This window comes from Myiozetetes cayanensis, unplaced genomic scaffold (genome assembly GCF_022539395.1).
Source record: "Myiozetetes cayanensis isolate MyiCay16 unplaced genomic scaffold, myiCay2020 scf2-11, whole genome shotgun sequence".
Classification (NCBI taxonomy): Eukaryota; Metazoa; Chordata; class Aves; order Passeriformes; family Tyrannidae; genus Myiozetetes; species Myiozetetes cayanensis.
The window spans coordinates 60,103,687-60,124,458 of record NW_026087411.1 but is presented as its reverse complement, the minus strand read 5'-3'; the positions used below and the strand labels follow the sequence as shown (position 1 = coordinate 60,124,458).

Below are 20,772 nucleotides of genomic sequence, written 5' to 3'. Positions count from 1 at the left end.
GAAGACCGTATCGAAATCTTTGTAGTTTTGCAACTTAGAAATCTTTGAAACTCCTACTTTTATAATGCCTCAAAACACCTAGTTTTGGAGAAACAAGCTACCCAAAGCTGCATCTAGACTGCATCCAGGTACACACTGGGCTGAAGTCTGTCTGGAAAATGCTGCAGTTTCCTTAAAGTATTCATGCTCCAGTTTCCTTCCCAGGAAAAAAAGACCATTGTGCACCCAAGCCTCACTCTGGTAGGAAGCTAGGATGTGGGCCAGGGCAGGCACACATATTTGAAAGCAAGGAAGTATTACTGGTTCACCAGTTTAGTGTGACATCTGAATCAACTTGGATAATTATTCTGGGATTAGTGGCAAAACCAATCAATTCTATTGATAATAAGTGAGTCATTATTTCTTCACATCAGTGTGGATATCAGGTTCTCTGGAGAGGGAGACAGCACTGCTGAGGAAAACTGGAATCACCATGGTCTGCAATTTGCTTGCCTTTATTTCTAGATGAGCACATACACAATCTTTCCTTATCCTCAGTTTCTTAAAGCTTTCACACTTCAATTTTCTTGGCTTAGAGTTCTACATAATAATGTACACAACATTTTTCCTAGTGATTGCCCTCAAGCCCTCATTCCTGTCCTCCAGGTTGGGGAAGAATCACATGGTAGACAGATGACTGTCAGTGGTGAGAAAGGCCACACAACCAGCTGCACACATTGATACAAGAAGAGTGATAAAACATCCCGTGCCGGCTATTTTTTATGAATAAAGCCATCTTTAAGGCATCTTCATCTGTATTGCAGAAATCAAGACCGCCAAAATGTCAAGGAATTTGATAAAACATAAGTACTGATCCTCTTTTTCTCAGTTTCTGTAGATAATTGCTGAGGAACCATTAGATCACACGACGGTATGAACCCAACTGAATGCATAACATATATTTCTTTGCTCTCATCCCCTTAAATGGTATTCAAGATTTGGAATTTGGAAGCCATGTATATGGATGTTCATGCACATGCTCTTAGAAAAATAATCAGTATTTGGCTACAGCACAAACACCTATTCAGTGAGTTACAAGAATACTCAGAGAGAGACCAAATTTAGATGCTCCAAAATCTGTCATTAAACATACTGCCAAAATCATATTAAATGCCATACTTACATATAGAAAACAAGTGTTCAAAATTCTCTGCCTTTGGAATACAGATGGAAGTCTAGTATTAAATAAAATGGCAACAGGACTAATGTTTAAAGAACGTATTTGAATAATGTTTAATCTATTTTTATTCAATAAATTTCTATTGACAAAATAATGGGTTTATTATACATCACGATCTAACACAATGGTTAGGGTAAAGATCAAAGAAGAGACAGAGAACAACCTTTACACAGGTCCTTTTATTTTAACCAAAGAGCATCCATTTGAAACTTACTGAACCAATAAAGGAGCTTGTGCTGTTTCAAATCCTTGGTTTCATTTACCAATATACACTTTTTCAATATACATCGTTTTCCACCTGTGTCATCATTTTCTGTAAGGGGCTACACTCCTATGACTATGTTTCCCTTTAAGATTTTCAGAGGAAAGGGACAAAATTTTTCAAGCATAAATAAAATAACAGCAGATAACTCATCAGTTGTATTCTTAGAAATGTATTTTCGTAACAGCGTATGTTGCACCCTCCCCCAAAACATCAATATCGTCTGGAGAATAATCAGTACAGGTTGAGCATCCTAAAGAGTTTTAAATACCAGCCAACTTAATGTTACAATAGAACAATCTAGTTATTTGGCAAATATCTGACTTAAAACATTTCCCAACATTGGGAAATCATTTTCCAAAAAGCACTGAATTACTTCAGTTACAGTTTATTCTTTGTTTCTAACAGATAAATTTCCTCAACTAAGAGTTCACTGGTGGAAAGTAGGAATTTTCTCATCCTTCACTATTTTTTGCATCTGTGTTTTAGAAGAGTTAAAGTATATGTTATCACTAATTATTACAATTAGGTTAATACTGTTTTCTGTAATTAGTTTCTAATGAACATATGTTTATTGATGCAGCCTATATGCAATGCCATTTCAGCTGAAGGGGTGGGAGAAGTCTCATCATAGCTCCTCATAACTACAATGTATTTTGCTTAGGCACCAATCCTGCAAACACTTAGGCATGAACCCCATTTTACTGCTGTGAAAAAAATTAATTTAAATAAATAGAAACTGTCAAGACAGTTTGGCAAAAGCCTAGTTGTCTAAATTGTTTGAGCACGGGCATAGTTTAAGGGAGCAGAGTTGTCAAGCTTGATTCTTAAATATTTTAACACACATTCTGAAGTAAGTACTCTACTAAATAGATGCTGAGACTAGGAAGTCCTGTCAGAGAATGGCCCATCTCTATCCTGTGTGCAGTCCAATGTTGTCCCCATCATGGGGATCATTTGCTAATACAGTCTATATCCATAATAGGACAAAGGTTTTCTTTAGTCTTGTTATTTGTATTTACTAGTATTGATATCTAACTTACATTTATTCCTGGCTATTAGTACTTATTATTATTTTGTTCTAGTAATTTGGGCCAGCATAATTGTAGAAGGGAAGATATATAAAATCAAGACAAAGTTTGGTCATTGATCACTACTGGGATTAACAAAAGATATATTGAGATTTTAGAGTGGTTTTAAGAGATATATGATAATATGCCAAACCATTAAAAATTCAAAATTCACTTTTCCAGTTTTTGCCTTTAGGACAGAGTGATCTTAGGGAGATAGCAAATAGTCTGAAAAAATATTTAGGATTGGTACAATGGTGTTCTGTGTTGTTTTATGCTTTGCCCCAAATTACATATATATATATATGTATATATACACAAACACAGAGTTTTAAAAGTATCATATATACATCTGATTGCAGTCCTCCATCTTCCCTCCTCCCCAGTTAGGCCCCATGTAGGTCTATCTTGTGTAATGTTCTTTTGCTAACAGACCTCCTTGTAAGTGAAGGAAGTCCATCCAGGATAATTCCATGAAATAGTAAAGGCCTTGAGTTTTTACTGTTTTCTGAACCAGTAACAGAAAATAAATGCTGAAGATGGTTTTTTCTTTGGGAATATAGGGCCCCGATGGAGAGTATTAAGGCAGGTGGCACATTTGAAACTAGTTTTATTTTGTAAGCTGTCTAGATTGCAAATGAGACGAGGCCCATCACAAGGACCGCGTCCGTACTGAACGGACGCTATATTTCGGGAGCGCAGGAGGAGCCTGGCTCCGAGCTGCCCGGCCTCAGACCTCCATCCCGGGCGTCCCCTCGCCGGCCGCACCGCGGGGCAGCCCCTCTCCCGCAGGAACCGCACTTTCCTTACAGGAGCCCAGCTGTCCTGCCTCTGCCCCACGTCTCTTCCGTGCAGAGGATGGGGCCAAGAGCCACAGACAGGCTCACCCCGGTCGCCCGGTGCCCACCACCTAACCTCAGCAGCACCTGGCGGGGACTCCCGAGGGCCGCACCTCCCCCCATATCCCCCCCCGAAAAGTGCAAGAAGGCATTATTTTTGAAAGCGCCCAAAATAGCGCGCGTCTGCTGCACAAGTCTCCTTATTATTCCTCCAGCGTCGGCAGTGAATCAGGGGGAGGATGCACCTCCGTCGGAGCCCTTGCCGGCGGCCGCGTTTTGGGCGAGGGCCGTGCCCGCCGCCGGTCGGCGGGTGCGGGGTGCGGGCGGCCGGGGCGCAGCGGCAGCGCAGGCGAGGGAGGAAGAGGAGCCGCGGCGGCGGCGGCGGCGGCGGCAGTTTCCCCTTTCCCCAGCCCTGGCTCCGCGGGCGCATGCTCACTGTGCCCGCAGCCCTGGACCATATTTGTCAGGACTACTCGAGAGACGGAGAAAGAGAGAATTTGGGGGGGTAAGGAGCGGCGGGTTCCGATCTGATCCGCAAGCCGTGTAGGGAGCCGCGATGGCAAAGGCTGGTGACGGGTTTTAATTTTCCCCCCTAGGTGAGGATGAAAGTTAGCGAGAGCGCGAGAGATAAAGGGAGAGACGCACCTCCTCTCCCTCCCTTACGAAACGTATCTGGGGAAGGGGAGGGGGGCTTCTCCCCCACCACCTCGAGCAGAAAGGATGGAAGTTAATGCCGGGGAAAGTGGGCAAGTGACTCGCAAGTGGCTGGGGAGCGGCCGAGGCACCGGGGATCTCACTAAATCATAAGTGTACGAGTGTGAAAGAGGAACAAAAGAAAGAGAGAGGTGCCTGGTATTTCTTTTTCTCTTCCCAAACACATGAAGGGAGTACATGTATATGTATATATATGCGCTATATATTTATATACATACACAGGCACGCACGCACGTATGTGTATGTACATATATATATATACGGGGGAGGGAGCTGTGGAAATGTGTTTGGGGGCCTTTTTTTGGGGGGAGTGGGTTCCGAAGGGAGGGGGAAGGGAAGGGGAGAGACATTTTGCAGACTTGCCCCACCAATGAGCTTGTCAGTTGGCTCCATTTAATGACACTTACGGGGCACCGCCGCGCTGTTGGGAACAATGTGATGCGGGTGCCGCGGCCGGGCGGCGGGTGGGGGGGCGACAGGGGGGGCACGGGTGTGCGTGTGCGTGTGAGCGCCGGGCGGGGAAGGAGCGGAGCGGAGCGGAGGGGGCTCGCTGCTACCCGAGCCCCCCCTTCCCAGCCCCGGCTCTTTGTTCGCACAGGCTGAAGGACGGGGAGAAGTGCGAGCTGCAAGGGGGCAATGCGCAGCGGAGAGGGGTGCGAAAAAGCCCCAGGTTTTTTGGTCGGAAGCGGCGAGAGGTGGCGGCTGCCGGGATATACCGGTTGAATGTGCCGTGGGTCCCCGTGTGCGAAGGCCTCTCCAGCGCGCAGCGGAGAGTTTGTATTTTCCGTCGCTCCTGCACTTTGTGTGATTGTGTGCGAGAGATATTTAAAATATAATCATCTCCCAATTTCCGCCATTTTGGGGAAAGTTTGCACACACATACACATACCAAAAAAAAAAAAAAAAGCGCAAGCTTCTAGCAATTTTTTTTTTTTAAGAGACGAAAAAAAAAAAAAAAAGTCTTTTGCTCGAGTGCTCAGTTCCTGCCTCTGTGCGGTGCGTGCGCCGCGCTCGCTGCGGCAGACATGTGAGGCGGCGGGGGAACGGCCCCTGCCCGCTCCGGGCTGCGTGCGGCGGCGGGGGCCGGCGCCTGTCACCGCCGCCGGCTCCACGGGCTGGCCTCGGGGGGTGCCGGGGGCTGGCCCCGGGGTGCCGGCCGTGTGTGCGAGCGCACATCCACGTGAGTGCGTATTTCGCCGACGACGGGGGTGGCGAGGGGGGGGGGGCAGGGAATAGGACGCGGCTTTTCTGTTAAGTTGCGCGCTCTCGCCTGAAGTGCGGCCGGGGTGGGGGAGCGGCCCCCCGCGCACACGCCCGTCTCTCGCTCCTGGTCTCCGCTGCCGGTGCATATAACAACAGGATATAGGCACACTTGTTCTCGTTAACGCGTGTGGGGCGGTGTTTTCTCGGGGGAGGGAGGAGGAAAGCGATTTTTTTTTCAGGGGGAGGGGGGCAGCGGCGGCCGACGGGAAGGCGCTCCTGCGGAGCAGCCGCCCACCCCCGGCCGGGGCTGGGGAGACGCCGCCGGGGCTGCAGCGCCTGGGGCGGGGGGCGCCGCGTCGGGGCTGCAGCGGCGCCCGCTCCCCACCCCCATGTTTTTTTCCCCCTCTCCGTCGGAGCGGGCGCACGCGAGAGCGTGAGAGAAAAAGTTGCAGCGCGGGGCCGGGCGCTGGCGGCTGCGGGGCCGGGAGGGGGCGAGCCCTCCGGGGAGGCGGCGTGTGCCGGCCCCTCCCGCGGGAAGGGGAGACTTCTCCGACGAGGGATGCCCGGAGATCGGCTGCGAGCGGCCAGGGAGCGAGCCTCCAGCAGTCCCCTAGAAAAAAAGAGAGCTCGTCCCCCTCCTTCTCCTCCGCGCGGGGGGAGGGGAGGAGGGAGGAGAAGGTAACATTTTTTTAATTTTTTTTTTCTTTCCACTCGGAGGCAACCTCCTTTTCCCGGATCCCGGTCGGTCGAGGCGGGGGGTTGGGGGGTGTGGAAGGGAAAAAAAAAAAAAGCGGAGGACCCGGTAAACAAGCAGAGTCCCTCTCTCGTTGTGCAACTTCCTCAGGAACACTTAACACCCAGTTCCTCTCCCACCCCCGCCCGCACCGCGCTCGCCCCCACTGCCGCCCCCACGCCGGGGCAGGGGGGCACTCTTCCCCCGCTCCATTTAATTGCCCGGGGCGGGGGCGAAGGAAAAAAGGCAAATTCTGGAGGGAAACGGAGCGACTCGGGAACCGCTCTCCGAGCGCTGCTCCCGAGGAACCGGGCGGGCGGCCGCCCGCTTTTGTCTCGGCGGTTCTGCCCGAGCCTGGGGAAGACGCGGACCTGAGCCCGGGTTTTCTCCAGAAAGTTTCAAGTGCAGCAAAAACACGCCGCAAAACTGGCCAAGGAGGGACCTCTGCTGGTAGGCCGCGGGCTGCCGGCGCCGGGGAGCGGCGGCCGCGCCCGCCGGGCCTCGCCGCAGCGTTCCGGCTGCCGCGCCGCTCCGCCGGGCGGGAGAGCGGGCGGTCCGGGCGGCCCCAGGGCGGCCGCTGCCGGAGCCCGGCGCTCCTGCCGCCCGCGGGCACGGCCTGCGCGAAGAGCGAAGGGGATGGGGATGGTGGGGGGGGTGGCGCGCCCCGCGGCCGTGCCACTTGTCCCACTCGGGAGCGTGGTTTGAGCCGTCCGGGTTTTTAGGTTTGAGTAACGCTGCTTGGAAAGGAGGCCCCCGGAGATGCGGCAGCCTTCCCCGGGGGGGATAGGGTCATGGCTTCTTCTAGGTCTTTTTAATTACCTGTGCTTAGCAGCGTGGTGCGTAAGCTTCACAGCAAAAGGTAGCAAGAGTTACATTGTCCGTTTTGTTCTGTTTTCTTTCTAATTTCCTTTGTATAGGCTGAGTGGCATTGCACTGATCATTTTTGCTGTCTCTACTCATGAATGAATGCTAAGTCGTCGATGCTAAAAATCAGGTGGTGGTGAGCATAACGCTCATGATGCAAAAAGTTTAGCATATGCAGTTTTAGGAAGTATTCTATGTTCAGGATTGTAACATAGTTCTTCTTAATGCAAATTTTAAAGGTGTTGAGGAAACTGGTGCTTTTCACCAAGGAAGTTTTCATGTTCCCAGAAGTTTATATGATGAACATCGGTAAGAGAGAAACTCCCTGAAAATAGTGGCTGAAGGCAGTAAAGCTAATCCGGGCAGTGCTAGGTGTACTTTTTTTCCTGGTGTTACTTCAGCAACTTTGACTGTGGTCGAGTTGGTCTTCTTGTGAATGGTGCTCTAGTAAAGGTGGCTGAAGCAATGGTCTTGGATGGTGTTTGTTGTCAGCTGGGCAATTGCAGTGAACTTAGGTTTTGTTTGCTATTGTGGTGTATGTTTCACTCTCAGATTAGCTATAGTGATGCTTTTAAGTTACAATAACTTTAGAAAATGATTGCGATGACTCCTTTTCCTCTGACTTGTTGAGTTTTATTTGGCGTCACCTATTCTGTGAAGAGAAATAGTTGATTTTTTTGTGGGCTGTTCAGTTTGCTGTGTTTTTTAATACTGCTGGTGAGTATTAACACTGATGGGTGTGAGGAGTCAGTGATGAGCTGGCATGAGGCTTACTGAAGAAAGTGATAGCATGTGTGTAGTCATAGCTTCTTAGTGCTCCAGTCGTAGGACTGCTCATTACAATGGGAGATATCAGCTCTTTATGAATTGGAGAGAAGGGAAAGTCTATAAATGCAGAATTGTATTTAGGAGCTAGAGAAGGTGAGTTAACTGTTTAAGAACAGGAGAGCTCATGGAAGCTGGTAGGAACTGTTAGATGAGGAAGAGGAGGGTATGAGTCAGACAAAAGAGACATTCAGATGCATATTGAATTGGAGTAGAAATTAACAATTTGAAATAAGTCAGGTGATACTTGGTGTGAAGATTCAGTGCATCACAGTTCTCCTCAAGAAGATGTTTCCACAGGGGAATGAAGTAGGCACAAAAAAACAAAGAAGTTTTCAGTAACTTTCTGTGCCTAGTTCAGGCAGTTAAAAGAATTGAAGACATAATATTTCAGAGTTGTTGTACGCAATTCCTATTATCTGAGTAGGTTAAATCTCCACTCAGGCTTGCACAGACAAGAACAGAAATAAAGGAGTAAAGGTTGCAGAGAAAATACTTATCTGTTGTGAGGTACAGGCTGTTTATAAACTAGAAAAGGTTATGACTGGTAAGTTTCATTAGATGATGGAATAGCTTTCCTATTGGGTAACTATTGTTGTTATAGTGTTTTGTGGGTATTTGCCAATGAAGTAAGTAGTAGAGGAAGGCTGTAACTATTACTTAGTCTCTAGCAATAGTACAGAGACTAGACTTGAGAGAAGACAAGAACCTGGTCAAGCACTGATGTAGACTCAGGCTTCACAGCATTTTGTAATGCATTTGTGGCCAGATTCTTTCTTTGACGGGAAAAAAGGTTTAAAACCAAGTATTGGGGAGCAGGAGCAAGCTCCATGGTACCCCTGGAGAATCTAGCAGTCAGAAATGTAGCAACAGATGAAATAAGAGGAAATAATATTATGGAGACATCAATAGGAGCTCTGGTCCATTTTCTGTTCTAAGTGTTAAGAACGGCAAAGAATTTTAAGCTTTCCCTTTGTGAATACATATAAATGCTATGTATCTTTAAAATAAGTTACTTGTAATAAACTTCATGAACAACAGGCAAAATAGTGGAATTCACTCAAACAGCTTCTCAACATGCAGAATAGAAACATGGCAGGACTAGTAAAGTAGTTCCTAAGCAATGAAAAATGAGATTTTTAGGAAAATGTGGAATCTGCAAATACTTCTTTTAATGAAACATTAAGATAATTGCACCTTTAAACAGATACAAGAAAAAAGCACATATTAAAATGCGGTGGGTAGCATCAAAGAATTTTACTATTTCCTGCACTGTTCGTGTTGTGGTTGTTTTTCTTCAAGTGAAGAATTTGGTGCAAAAATATGAAGGGTGAGAAAGAGGCAAGCGTGGAGCGTGCCCAGCTCAAAGAGGGGATTGCGAACAGAAAAGCAGGGCTCACCCCGGTGGGTTTACAGTCAATTGGCTTTGCTTTTGCTGTCATTATGGAGCAAGCTTACTACTGTCGGCAAATAGAGGGAGCTTACACTGCAAGGGGTAATTCTGCTTCATGTGGCTTCAGCAGTGTAACAAGTCGGTGCTGGTGTTATTCACATTCTTACATGTTAAATAAAGCTAAGCTGAGTATCCACTTGTCCTGGGTTGTCTAGAAGTTGGTGTGTCTGCAGCTCTGGTACACTGAGTTGTTCCCTGTAGATCCACTTTGTTTTCCTAATTTACTGGGTAGGGAAAATGTGTCCCTTTAGTTCATGGGTGCTATGCCAGGCAGCCTTGGAGATGTCCAAAATAACTGAATACAATATTAGGACGAAATACCTCACCTGTTGCCTTTGTTTCTGAACATTCATCAATGCTGGTGTCACTCAGCCCCAGGATCCATGGCTCAACTCCATAAGGACATTGCCTCCCTTGGGACCTCTTTTTCTCTTGGACCTCACTCTTGGTGTGATTTGCTGAGACCTCCCCTGGCTCTACATGCCCAGTTTTGCTTCTCACAGGAGCTGTCAGCTGGGGAAAGGATCAGTATGGGACAAACCTGCTAGGTTCTCCTGTCATAGTAGCTACACAAATCCTTGATGTAGAAATAAAAATATACAGAGATGCATTAAAAAAAAAAAAAGACAAATCATTGCAGACAGGTTATGCTAATCTGGCATAACCAGATGACTAGTGGCTTTACTGCTGAAATCTCTCTCTGTTGCCCAGTGACCGGTATTGAATTGGCCCTGCTGGTTAGAAATCATATGGACATATCACAGTTGTTGGCATCTTTGACTTTGTAAGTTTGGATAGGTGTCAGGTAGTTTTTCTAAAGCACTGACTGCAGGAAAGAGTCCTATTACTACTTGCTGATGTATTCAGCATATAACCCTATAATTATTTCAAAAACTACTTGTAAGTTTAATTGGCATATTCTATCCCGTTTCTTTGCTTTATAGCTTTAGATAGTCTTTCACTTGATGAAACTGTCTCATTTCTAGTGGTGTTACTCTCAGTAAGTATTTTTTCTATGAGGTACTCATTAATTGTTGAACCACTTGGTAAAAATGAAGGTTTTTCAAAGGATGTGTCTAATCTTATTTTATATGCTTGTTTATTTAAATTAATTTATTACTAAGTGTAAACCAACATGTTGAAATGTTGATATGCAGCACACTTCTCTTGTGTCTGTGAAGACTGAGATACAGTTATATCCCTAATAATGGATTTTGGAGATGCTTTTGGATAATGATAATGATTCCAAGTTCTTCCTATTATGTCCTTTCCATCACATCAGATGGCAGCGACAGGCATAAGGACAGTATTGTAGTTACTTTGCCCCATATTCATCTAGCATTTTTACTACTTTTTTGGCAGTGCAGCAACAGAAATGATAGCAGATGAAATCATTATGGAAGGAGTTATACTAGTTCAAAGAACTGCATCAGAGCTTTAAAAACAAAAATTAAAATGAGTAGATAAGACATTCTTTAGTTTTCTTTGTACTGAGATTTAGATGTGTATATTGCAATGATTTCATCCTTTTTTAATACATCATTGCTGTAACAATTTTATTGGTCTGTTTCTCCTTCCTTATTATCATTAGCAGAGTGATATAACCCTATCTTTCATCTGTTTAAACTCAGAAAACCTGGAAACAGATATTTTATTAAGAGTAATTCCTTTTGGTAAATTAATTTCTATCTGCATTGCCCTGTGACCTTTTCATCCCCACCAAGAACACTTCTGAAGGCTGCAGAATGTGAAAAGTACAGATTGTACCTTTGACTTTGAGTTAATTTTGAAAGGAAAGCAATAATGAATACCTTATTAAACAAAAGAATATATAATTATTGCTGTTTATTACCTGAGGAAAGTTTCTTAGGTGTAATTAGGTTAGAATTTGTATGTTTTTTTGAGACAAATATGCCTTGAACATTTCTGTTACCTTTTTTTATTTACTTTCACGCTTTACACCCTGCTTAAGTAGGCTAGGCTCTAAGTCTTTTTTCCCTCCATGTAAGTTTCATGTCAATAACAAGAGTGGCACAATCAGAGATGTCAGCATCTGATGGAGCAACTGTCCTGTCTTGTGCTCCTCACTCCATGGAACAGCGGCTGCTGCGAGGAAACATTTCTGCACAGCTTCCTGAGTCTTTTCCCATCTTCTGCCATGCCTTCTGCAGAAATCGTGACATGTTTTCTGTAATAAGTAAACACAGGAGAGTTGAGTGAAGTGTCCTCTAAATAGGATAGTAATTTAAGATTACTTCAGTAAATACTGAACACAACTTTGTGTTTGCCTATCCAGGGTAATCTTGGGAGCTTGTTATACCAACATTCTTAAACCAGCATGTTTCATGTCCTTAAAACTTCACGGGTGTCTGGAGAGATCCAATTTTTCAGCTACTCCTTAGTGGCTTGGGTCTTGTATTCTCGAGGAGGGAAGGCCTGCACCTCTGCCATCTTGCTGCAGTTCAATTTGGTGGAAGCCTGCTTGAGCTGATCTGCTGCAGTGCTTGGTGGGCTGGAGCTTTGCAGTGTACTGTGCTCTCAGATCAAGCAGATATCCCAAGTTTTATTGCAGGAACTGCCCTGAGGTCGTGTGGTAGATTTCTTGTAGGAGTGATTTTAAAAGATAAGGTCTTTGGCTTTGGGGAATTTCTCAGTTTGCACTGAATTTGTTTAGATTTATTGAAGTTTTTTAAAGTTAATTTTTGTGCATTGATGGTATGGTTTTCTCATGGAGAATTACTGAAAGGTGGAGAAGACACCTTGAATCATGTGGTTCTTCCTACTTAAAGCTTGTCATGTGAAATACGTGAAGCCTTTTCAAAGAACCTTCTGTGAACCCTGCCTGTCATATGAAATGAAAGGGAATGCAGAAATTTTCGCTCTTTGCAGTGGATACTGACTGAGGTCCAGCTCCTTTTGCTGATATTGTGTAGTTAGTGTAGTGTTACGAAATTACCCATGGAGTAAGGTGTTGCTCAGGATTTTAAAGAATTCTACTAGAAATTAGGAGAAAATCAAGGAGAAATACAAGGGAGTTCACATTGTATACCTCAAACCAGAGTAGTATCTGTCTGTAGTGGTAGTGTTACAGTGATTGGTACAATTTGTCTGATAAATACAATGTAAATTTTATTGTTTTTCATGCAACAAAGTTAACTAAGCATACCACTTTTTTTTTTTTTTTTTTTTTTTTAAAATTCAAGATTTTCAGATAGATATTTGTAGATTTGGGCGGTTGGACCGAACTTAGAAATTAGATTTTAGAAAACAAGGTTAAGCACTGAGGAAGCTCACTATCTATTTGAAAGTTCAGAAAGTTTGAATTTCAGAAGATTCGGAAAGTGTAAATTTCAGAAAGGGTGAACTTTGGCGAAGAGTTCACAAACCAGTGACAGAGCTAATTTTACCACAAGTTATTTCATCTGCTAGGCGTAGTGCAGAAGTTCTTCAGAAACTAAATTAATGAGTCAGATTCTACATTGAACAAATGGTAAATTAGGTGCCAGGCCACAGATTTAAAGATTGCTGGGTTTGTGAGAAGTGGAAAGGAAGAAGCTGATGGTAGTCACAGCTGGCTGCTAGAAACACCTGCAGTTCAGTGCCACTGATGCCATCTTTGTGGCAGTGACAAGCAGTGGGCCAAAGCCAGGGGCCAGAAACAAGTGTAGTATACTTCTTTTGCTTGTGCAGATTTTTTACCACAGAAATGGATGTTCAGATCCACTAGTTTTGAAGACAGTATTTATTTTCTCTCCCTTCCCTGTTCTGAAACAGAGGGATCCAATACGGTCAAGTCTTGCAGAGCAGTAGTTTTCTCTGGTGTATATGTGAGAATATATGTGAAAATAATTTTTTTCCTACGTGAAAATAAATTTGTACAAATGAAATTTGAAGTCTAGTGAAACTGCATGGAAACAGATAAAGAATATTTGAGTGTCCTGAGTCAGATGGGGAAAATGACGGTTTGAAATTCATTTTGAGATTCTAATTTGAACTTGAGTAAAGCATTCACGTCATCATGTTATCCAGTATTAGGGAAATGTAGTTCTGTTAATCAGTGCTTAATTTATTTCTTATAGGCATGCACTCATATCTTGCCATTCCCAGAACAGATGTTTTTCTTAGGTGTACTTGAAGTATGTTTTCTTCGTGTCAATTTATTTGCAGTTTGAAATTTTTCTTTCCAGTACAGCCTCATTGCCTCCTAGTGTGTGAAACAGGTATTGTTTTCAAAGTTTTTAAAAGATTTTCCCTTGCTTTTATTGTATCAGTGGATATTATCAACCTTGTCATCTCTTTTCCACATTGCCAGTGTGCAGCTGGAAGCATTTGATACTAATCTGTGAAATGAGTTAGAAGAAATATCTGGTGATATAAGCATTAAACCACTTACAGAATTTTCAGATAATTTTTTTTTTTCTTAGTACATGCATCATGAATGAATCTGCCGCTAGTGGAAATGGTCAAGAGTTTGATGTATTTAGTGCAATGGACTGGAAGGATGGCATAGGTACTTTACCAGGAAGTGACCTAAAGGTAAGATCTGTGATTTTTGTTTTTTTTTTTCATAAGCAAAATAAAAATGTTATATGACAAAAGAATGCATTTCAAAAGCTGGTGTGTAGGTATCTGCTTTTATGAATAAAACATGAATCTGCAGTTCTGAGTTAAGAGACTGTTAGGTTTTAGCTCTATAGAGTTCCTTGATTCAGTTTGTGGTGCTGGCACAGACAGCCGACATCCCCGTAGGAAGGCATAAATTAGCACTGCCTCACTATATAGACAGAAGTAATCAAGTGCACAAAATCCCAAAGAAATCTCAAGTGTGAAAATTCAGTCTACTTAAAGCATTATATTACTGCATCACTAAGAATCTTCATACTGTCATTGACTCTGATGGTCTCATACTTAGTTCTTTTTATTTCTAAAAATAGTTTATTTTTACTGTGCTTTTGTCATGTGGGTGTCTAGAACAAATGAATTAAGTGCTTCTGAGCTCGTTACAGCTTAGAAATTTGAATTGTATTGAAATAGTTCTTTTAATTATATTTTTCACACTGTTTGCATTTGCTGAAGTAATTATAACAATTTTGTTTTGTTTTCAGATTCTTTTTATTTCTCTCTTACTTTTTAGTGTATCCTCAGAAGGTGTCCTTTGCCGTCTTTGCAATTTTAATATTAGAGACTGTCTTGTACCTATTTCCTGTTGATTAAAGTCAATATTTTCATATGATTCCATTTAGTCTAACACTAATGAGGTTTTCTCATAGTTTATTTTTTAAAAGGAATCTCATAAGAAAATATGAGGCATTTAAAAGAACTTTATATCGTTTGGTGCTGCATAGAATTTCTATTGTTGAAGTGAAGAGTCAAAAAATGTTTGAAATTCAGGACATACATGTTGTAAATGTGTTTTTGTGTAGGTGTTTTGTAGGTTGTTTTTGTTTGGTTTTTTTTGTATGTTTGTTTTTTTGTTAATTTGATTTTTTTTTTTTAATCTCAGAACAACAGAATAAATTCACAGAATAATTTCCTTTACAGGGGACTTCAGGACACCACCCAGACTAAGTAACCCAGACCTCAGGGCAAGTTAGATCAGGTTGCTCAGTCTGGTTATCTCCAGAGTTTGAGATACCACAATCTTTCTGAGCAACTTGTTCAAGCATTTTTATATGCTTATAGTAGTTTTTTTCTTTTAGGGATACTTTTTTGGAATTTCCACTTTTGTAGCTTGTGTCTCTTGCCTCTTGTCCTTTTACTGTGTGCATCTGAGAAGAACCTGGCTTTATCTCCTCTATATCCTCCTATTTACTACTGGAAAACAGCAGTAAAATCTCTCCTTGTCTTCTTAAGACTGAGCAAATGGGTTCACTCAGCTTCTCCTTGCACGTCATCTGCCACAGTCCCTACTTGTTTTGGTGGACTTGCTCCAGTATGTCAGTGTCTTTCTTGTATTGGATGCAGTAGCCTGCATGTGGTCTCATCAGTGTTAAACAGAGAGGACTAAACTGTTCCCTCATCCTGCTGGCTGCCCTCTTGCTGCAGGCAGCCCTGGCTGCTTGTGGCCACCTTTGCTACCAGGGCACATTGCTGACTCATGTTCAACTTATAGGTTTTCTGCAGAGCTGCTCTCATACAGTCGGCCCCTGGGCTGTACGAGTGCACACAGATGCTCTGTTCCAGGTGCAAGGTCTTGTATTTGCTTTCATAGACCTTCATCTTGTTAGCCCACTTTCTTCAGCGTGTTGGGGTCTGTCTGAACAGCAACCCTGCCCTTCAGTTTATCAACCATTCCGTTCAATGTGGTAGTTTGATCTTGCTGTTTCTGCACACAGAGAAGCCTTTCTTGTTGCCTTTGCTAGTTTATGCTTTGGCTGAGCTCTGCATTTCCTCATTCCATCATTTTACTCTACAGCAATATCATTATATACCTTGTCTATATAAAGTTACTTGTTCCACATTCTGCTTACCTTCTTTTTCTTTTAAAGTAAGCCAGGAGTCCCTAGTTCATTCATGTTGGCCTTCATCCACATTTACTTAACTTCTTGCACATTGACATGCATCATTCTCCTGGTGTGAAGTCCCTGGAGAGGGAGACAAATTTCCTGGGCCTGTTTACTATTTAAAGCAGTCTCCTGCATGATCCTGCCCAGCAGATCTCTGAACAAACCAAAATATGCCTTTTCTGAAGTCCAGTGCTGCTGTTTCAGTGTTTTGCTGACTGCTTTAAGAATTTCAGACTTCGCCATCTTATAGAGATAGCCAAGACTATTACCAACCTCCACAACCCTGAACACTGCTGTATTTTTTAAAAAAAATGTCAAGACTTTACAAATTTCTTTCTAATTTAATAAGCAACATTGTGTGAAAGGCAATCGTAATATTGAAATGTTTAAACAATACAAAAGGCAACAAAGCAGGAAAGTATATTAGTCTCATATAAATCACAGGTTTGTACTTTGTTCAGTTGTGGTTACCCTAAGTCAAAAGAAACAAAGCAGAAGCAAAGGTTGAGTAATTAATTAGTAGAGGAATGGGAGAGTTTCCATGTAAGATGAGGAAAGGGACTGGGAAGTGTAGCTCAGGGTAACTTCAAGAAATCACATAAGAAGATTCTTAACAATGTCCTGTTCAGGAAAGCATGCACTTAATTTTAAGGCTGCTCTTCTGTTTATGTATTTATTTATTTATTTAAATTTGGAAACAACCATACATTTGATTTTTAGACAGATTCTTTGCTCCATGTATTAGGGAAGGCACAGTCAGAGCTGCAATAGTAGTCTACTCAGAATAATGAGAGATACAGAGGCCAGGCAACTTCTTCTCTTTGGGTTATTGTTCGGCATTTTTTTGTTTGTGTTTTTTTAAATACAGAAGCAATGTGTATGAAATGAAATGGATGAAATTGAAATGGAGCCACTTTAAGACTGACTGAAGGAAGAATGTTTTCCAGCAATACCAAATTAGCCTGAGGAGGTAGCTGGACCAGAGAGCATCAAGAGTCAGTGAAAGACTAGATGTTTACATAGATACCAAAATAATTTGAGCTGTTAGAATAGTAAGGATTTTTAAGCTTTTATGATAATTGTAACAACTCATATTTCAGGGCTGCTTCTAAATATTGGTGGTTAAAAGGGTGACTAAGCACTTGGAACTGTAAATGTGGTCATAGAAGATATGTTAGGCTCTTTGTTGAGTTCTCAGAATAGGGTTTATGTGGATGATTTACCTGAACTGTCCTGATCACAGATTATTTTACTGCTTTGTCCTGAACCTAAAGTGAACGGCCTCACATAGCAGTTACTTCTTGTAAGCTTGCATATGTCTTTCAAAAATCGTAGCAGACTTTTTCTAGCCTGTAATAGTCTTAATACTAAAGGTATCAAACCACTGAAATGCAGTTGAAAACTCTGTGAAAAAATGTAATAGCAAAATACAGAAATCCAAATATTCTATTTTTACAGCTTGGTAATACAACATCTGAGAGGTTTTATAATAAATAATAAGCAATCGTTGAACTATCCATTGCAGACAATGTATTGCTCAAATTCTTACATTTAGTGTTCTCTCTTCCTAAAACGTTAGGGGAAATTGTCTGTGAACACTCCGATTTGGTAAACTGCATTGTAAGAGCATGTTTTAAGTTAAACCTATGCCAAGATGTTGAAATGTTGCTTTTTAATGTAGACATTTTGGGGAGTTACCTACTTGAAGTCCTTATTTTTAGTAGTGTAAGTCATATGGCATTTGCTTTTCTTTACTGCTTGCGTGATAAAGTTTCATGCTTATTTTAACATATCCATGTTTTAAGAAATCTCTTTTCTTGTGTGCTATATTAGTAAACACCCTGAGATTATCAGACAAGTATATACGAATAACCATTCTTTTGAAGAACCACTTCATTTTTGTGAATATAAGTTCCTGAATGAAGTCAGTAAAAACCTGTTGTAATAGTGTAAAATGTTTCTTGAAACATTTAATAATAACTTTTCTCAGTATTTTCTTATCATTGCTTAAATCTAACAGAAGAACAGCTAAATCAGAAATAAAAACTTGCGTTATTTCTTTTTGTTATGAAGTCCTATGGGCAGTTTCATGCCTACCAGACTTCACTGATGGGCTGCACCAGGGGGCACTCACTTCCCAGTCTAATCAAAACCAGGGAGCCAAATCAGATACTAAACCTCTCTTCTCGGCCACACCACAGTCTCTTATGCCTGCATTTGTTTCTACATTGGTAAAATACTGAAAATGATTTCGGACACTGTTAATTGTTAGGTTTTTGTCACCTGTAGTTGGAGAAGGCTGTGGAAATATATTGTCATACAGATTTTGTTACAATTTTTTAGCAAATAGCTAACACTTCTTGAACACTGCTTTTGAGCATGCTGTGTGAGAGATAAATAGTGAGTAGTTGTGGAAAATGCTAGAATTTCAAATTACACAGGGAATAGGGAGAATTAAAAATTGTGCATTATGATGGACCGAAGACTGAGAACAAAAATGTTAGCACTGTATATTGGTTCTTTCAAGATGTTTAAATAAAACAGAAAACTTGAATTCCAGTAGAATTTAAAATAGTTTTCAATTTACAGAATGCCTTCATGTGTCAGGCTAAGTAATGTATGCTCATCTGAAAAACATCAGTGCTTACCAGTTACTCTGCATGGTGTGAATGTAAATGTGAATACTCTTCTTTTTTTTTCTCTTTCCTTTTTTTATAGATCTATGTGCTGAGTGCACACAGTAACACCATGGCTTCAAGATTTTAATGTACTCATTAAATTGGAAAAGCTGTAATAATTTACAGTCACTTCCTACTGCAGTGACAGAAGCTTATGAAGTACTTCTTAATGCATTTTCTAGTGCTGTGTTTGGAAAGTGAGCAGTTATATACTGCCTGGACTGAATTTTGGTCATTATTTCCAGCTTGCAAATTGTGTTTGATCATAAAGAAAAAAATTAAAATTTGATGATGAAGAAATTAACCTGTAAATAAAGTTGGGCAGCAGATATTGTAGGAAACCAACTATAATAGTGGAACATGAATAGTGGAATAATGGTCAGTGGTTTTTGGTATTTCCAACTGTGCTGTAAAGAAGGACAGTGATTCAGAGTGCTGTGTTCCTGGATGCAGGGGTGCAGTGACTCAAGGCAGTGAAGTACGTCCTTCCACCTGCCTTTTATGAAATTGTGTTCAAGCTTTCTTGAGATAGTTACGATTATGAGAACAACTTATTTCTTTTCTCATATTATTATAAAAATACCAGTAGGGTCTCAGGTGATAACTAAGTACAGTGCTTTTTCAGTGCAAAGCTATTTCTCTTCTCACACAGTGGCACGTGCTGTACTTTGAATCTGGGGAGACATTTCTCTCTCAGGGAGAGTCCCTGAAAGTGTCCACAGGAAACATCAGCTGCTGGGAGCTGGTTAAATCACTGCCTACAGTGGGAAGGTTCTGTTTCAGAGAGAAGGTAAATTTGCTTCAGGGAAGGTGGTAAGGGGTAGTGCAGAGAGCAGAAGGCAAAGTAGACAGGACTTTGTCTGACCAAGTGTGAGCCACAGCAGATGTAGCTAGAGGCCTGGTCTTTTTCACATGAAATTAACTTTATAGTGTTGCAACCTAGTGTAATTAATCAGCTCATGCTGTGCTTCATTGCCATACATTCTCAGTTAAAACTTAGCATTGTCATAAGAAGAGTCTACCTTATTTAAGAAAAGAAAGACCAGAAAGGAAATTTGACTATTAAAATTATTAATACTCCAAAGCCAAGAAATGCTGCATTTAGGTTTACCTTTGGATCTTTATTGAGTTTCCTCGTGTGTAGTCATGGTAGTCTTCCCTTAAGTGATCACATGTTATTTTACCACTAAATCTGCTGAATCATTTGCTGTCGATGCTGTTAAACCTGTAAATAACCAGGCAGAGAGTTTTGAGGTGGAAAAGGGATAGTTTTGTGATGAGTGCAGGTAAATCCCACACAAGAAAGCTTAGCCCTGCACTTGCTTCTACCAAAGCCTTTCTGTGCAGTGCTGAACACCTCGCTGGAACCAAAACTTTGGCAGTTAGCCATTCACTTTTTATTTGTTGCTTGCTTGAGTTCCCCATGAGATATCAGTGTTTTGTATTTAGAAATATTCCGGCCAAAATAATTCAGAGCCAGAGTTGCTTTGTGGGTCAACTTCTGGATCAATAAGCATCATCTTGGCAGACCTTGACTTCTGGCTCTGTAGCTGATTTATGTGTCACCTTAAGAAAGTCTGTTTAGCTGCAGTTTCCTACTCAAGTGGAGATAATAAGGCAGACTGAGTTTGCAGTGTAGAGAAGTCATTGAGAAGCCCTCTGGTACTAAGATAATTCTTGAGCATTTGGAGTGGGATGGGGGGAGATAGAAGAGCCTGAGGAGTGTCTAAGAATAAAGTAGATAAACATTACTGCAGACAAGACGAGGTATTGGCGGTTTGCAGGGGAAATGTCAGTCTCTCTTACTAGAGGTATGTATTTTCTGATGGTATACCTAAGCTTTCAGTTCAGAAGTGATGAGAGAATGTTCCTATTATTTTTATTTTTGGAGGGATATAATTTGGTAGTAATCCCTTCCTGCTTGTGTCTGCCCAGACAGGAAAAAAACTTTCCTTCTGTCTGCAAATTGTTCTCCTTCATTACTTCAAGATTAGCTTATCACAGTGTTACTGAAGCATCTTAAAATCAATCTGATATTGGTGGAAGTGCTTGACTTTCTTGCTGACAACATCATTCCAGTGAGTGGGTCTGGCCCTGCCCATTGGTTGTGGTGAGGAATTTAATCCCTGGTGATTTTGTTTTAGGGAGCCCTAGATACCCTGGGATCCTACTTTAGTTGTTTGTCTTTTTCCATACTTGCACAGTAGTAACGTGCAGGCAGGATCCCTTCTCGTCATTAAAGAAAGGGAATAGTCAGGTGCAGGAACACATTTCGCTAATCGCAGACTACTCAGAAGGATGAAGAGCTAGGAAGAGGTTTGGTTGGTTTTTTGGGGTTTTTTTTGTAAGTGGCTGAGAACAGAAATTTTGTTTCAAGAATTACTTTGCACTGCATTGTAACAGTAA

At 42.0% G+C, this 20,772-nt stretch overlaps 1 protein-coding gene across 1 annotated transcript in view; it reads left to right on the top strand.

The window, feature by feature from the left end:
* The first annotated feature begins 5,829 nt into the window (after positions 1-5,829).
* L3MBTL3 (L3MBTL histone methyl-lysine binding protein 3) overlaps positions 5,830-20,772 on the top strand; it is a 76,751-nt gene continuing 61,808 nt past the window's right edge. Inside the window, 2 exon segments of the mRNA XM_050314731.1 lie at positions 5,830-5,985; positions 13,607-13,718. Coding sequence (XP_050170688.1) covers positions 5,867-5,985; positions 13,607-13,718 — 231 coding nt within the window. The 5' untranslated portion in view covers positions 5,830-5,866.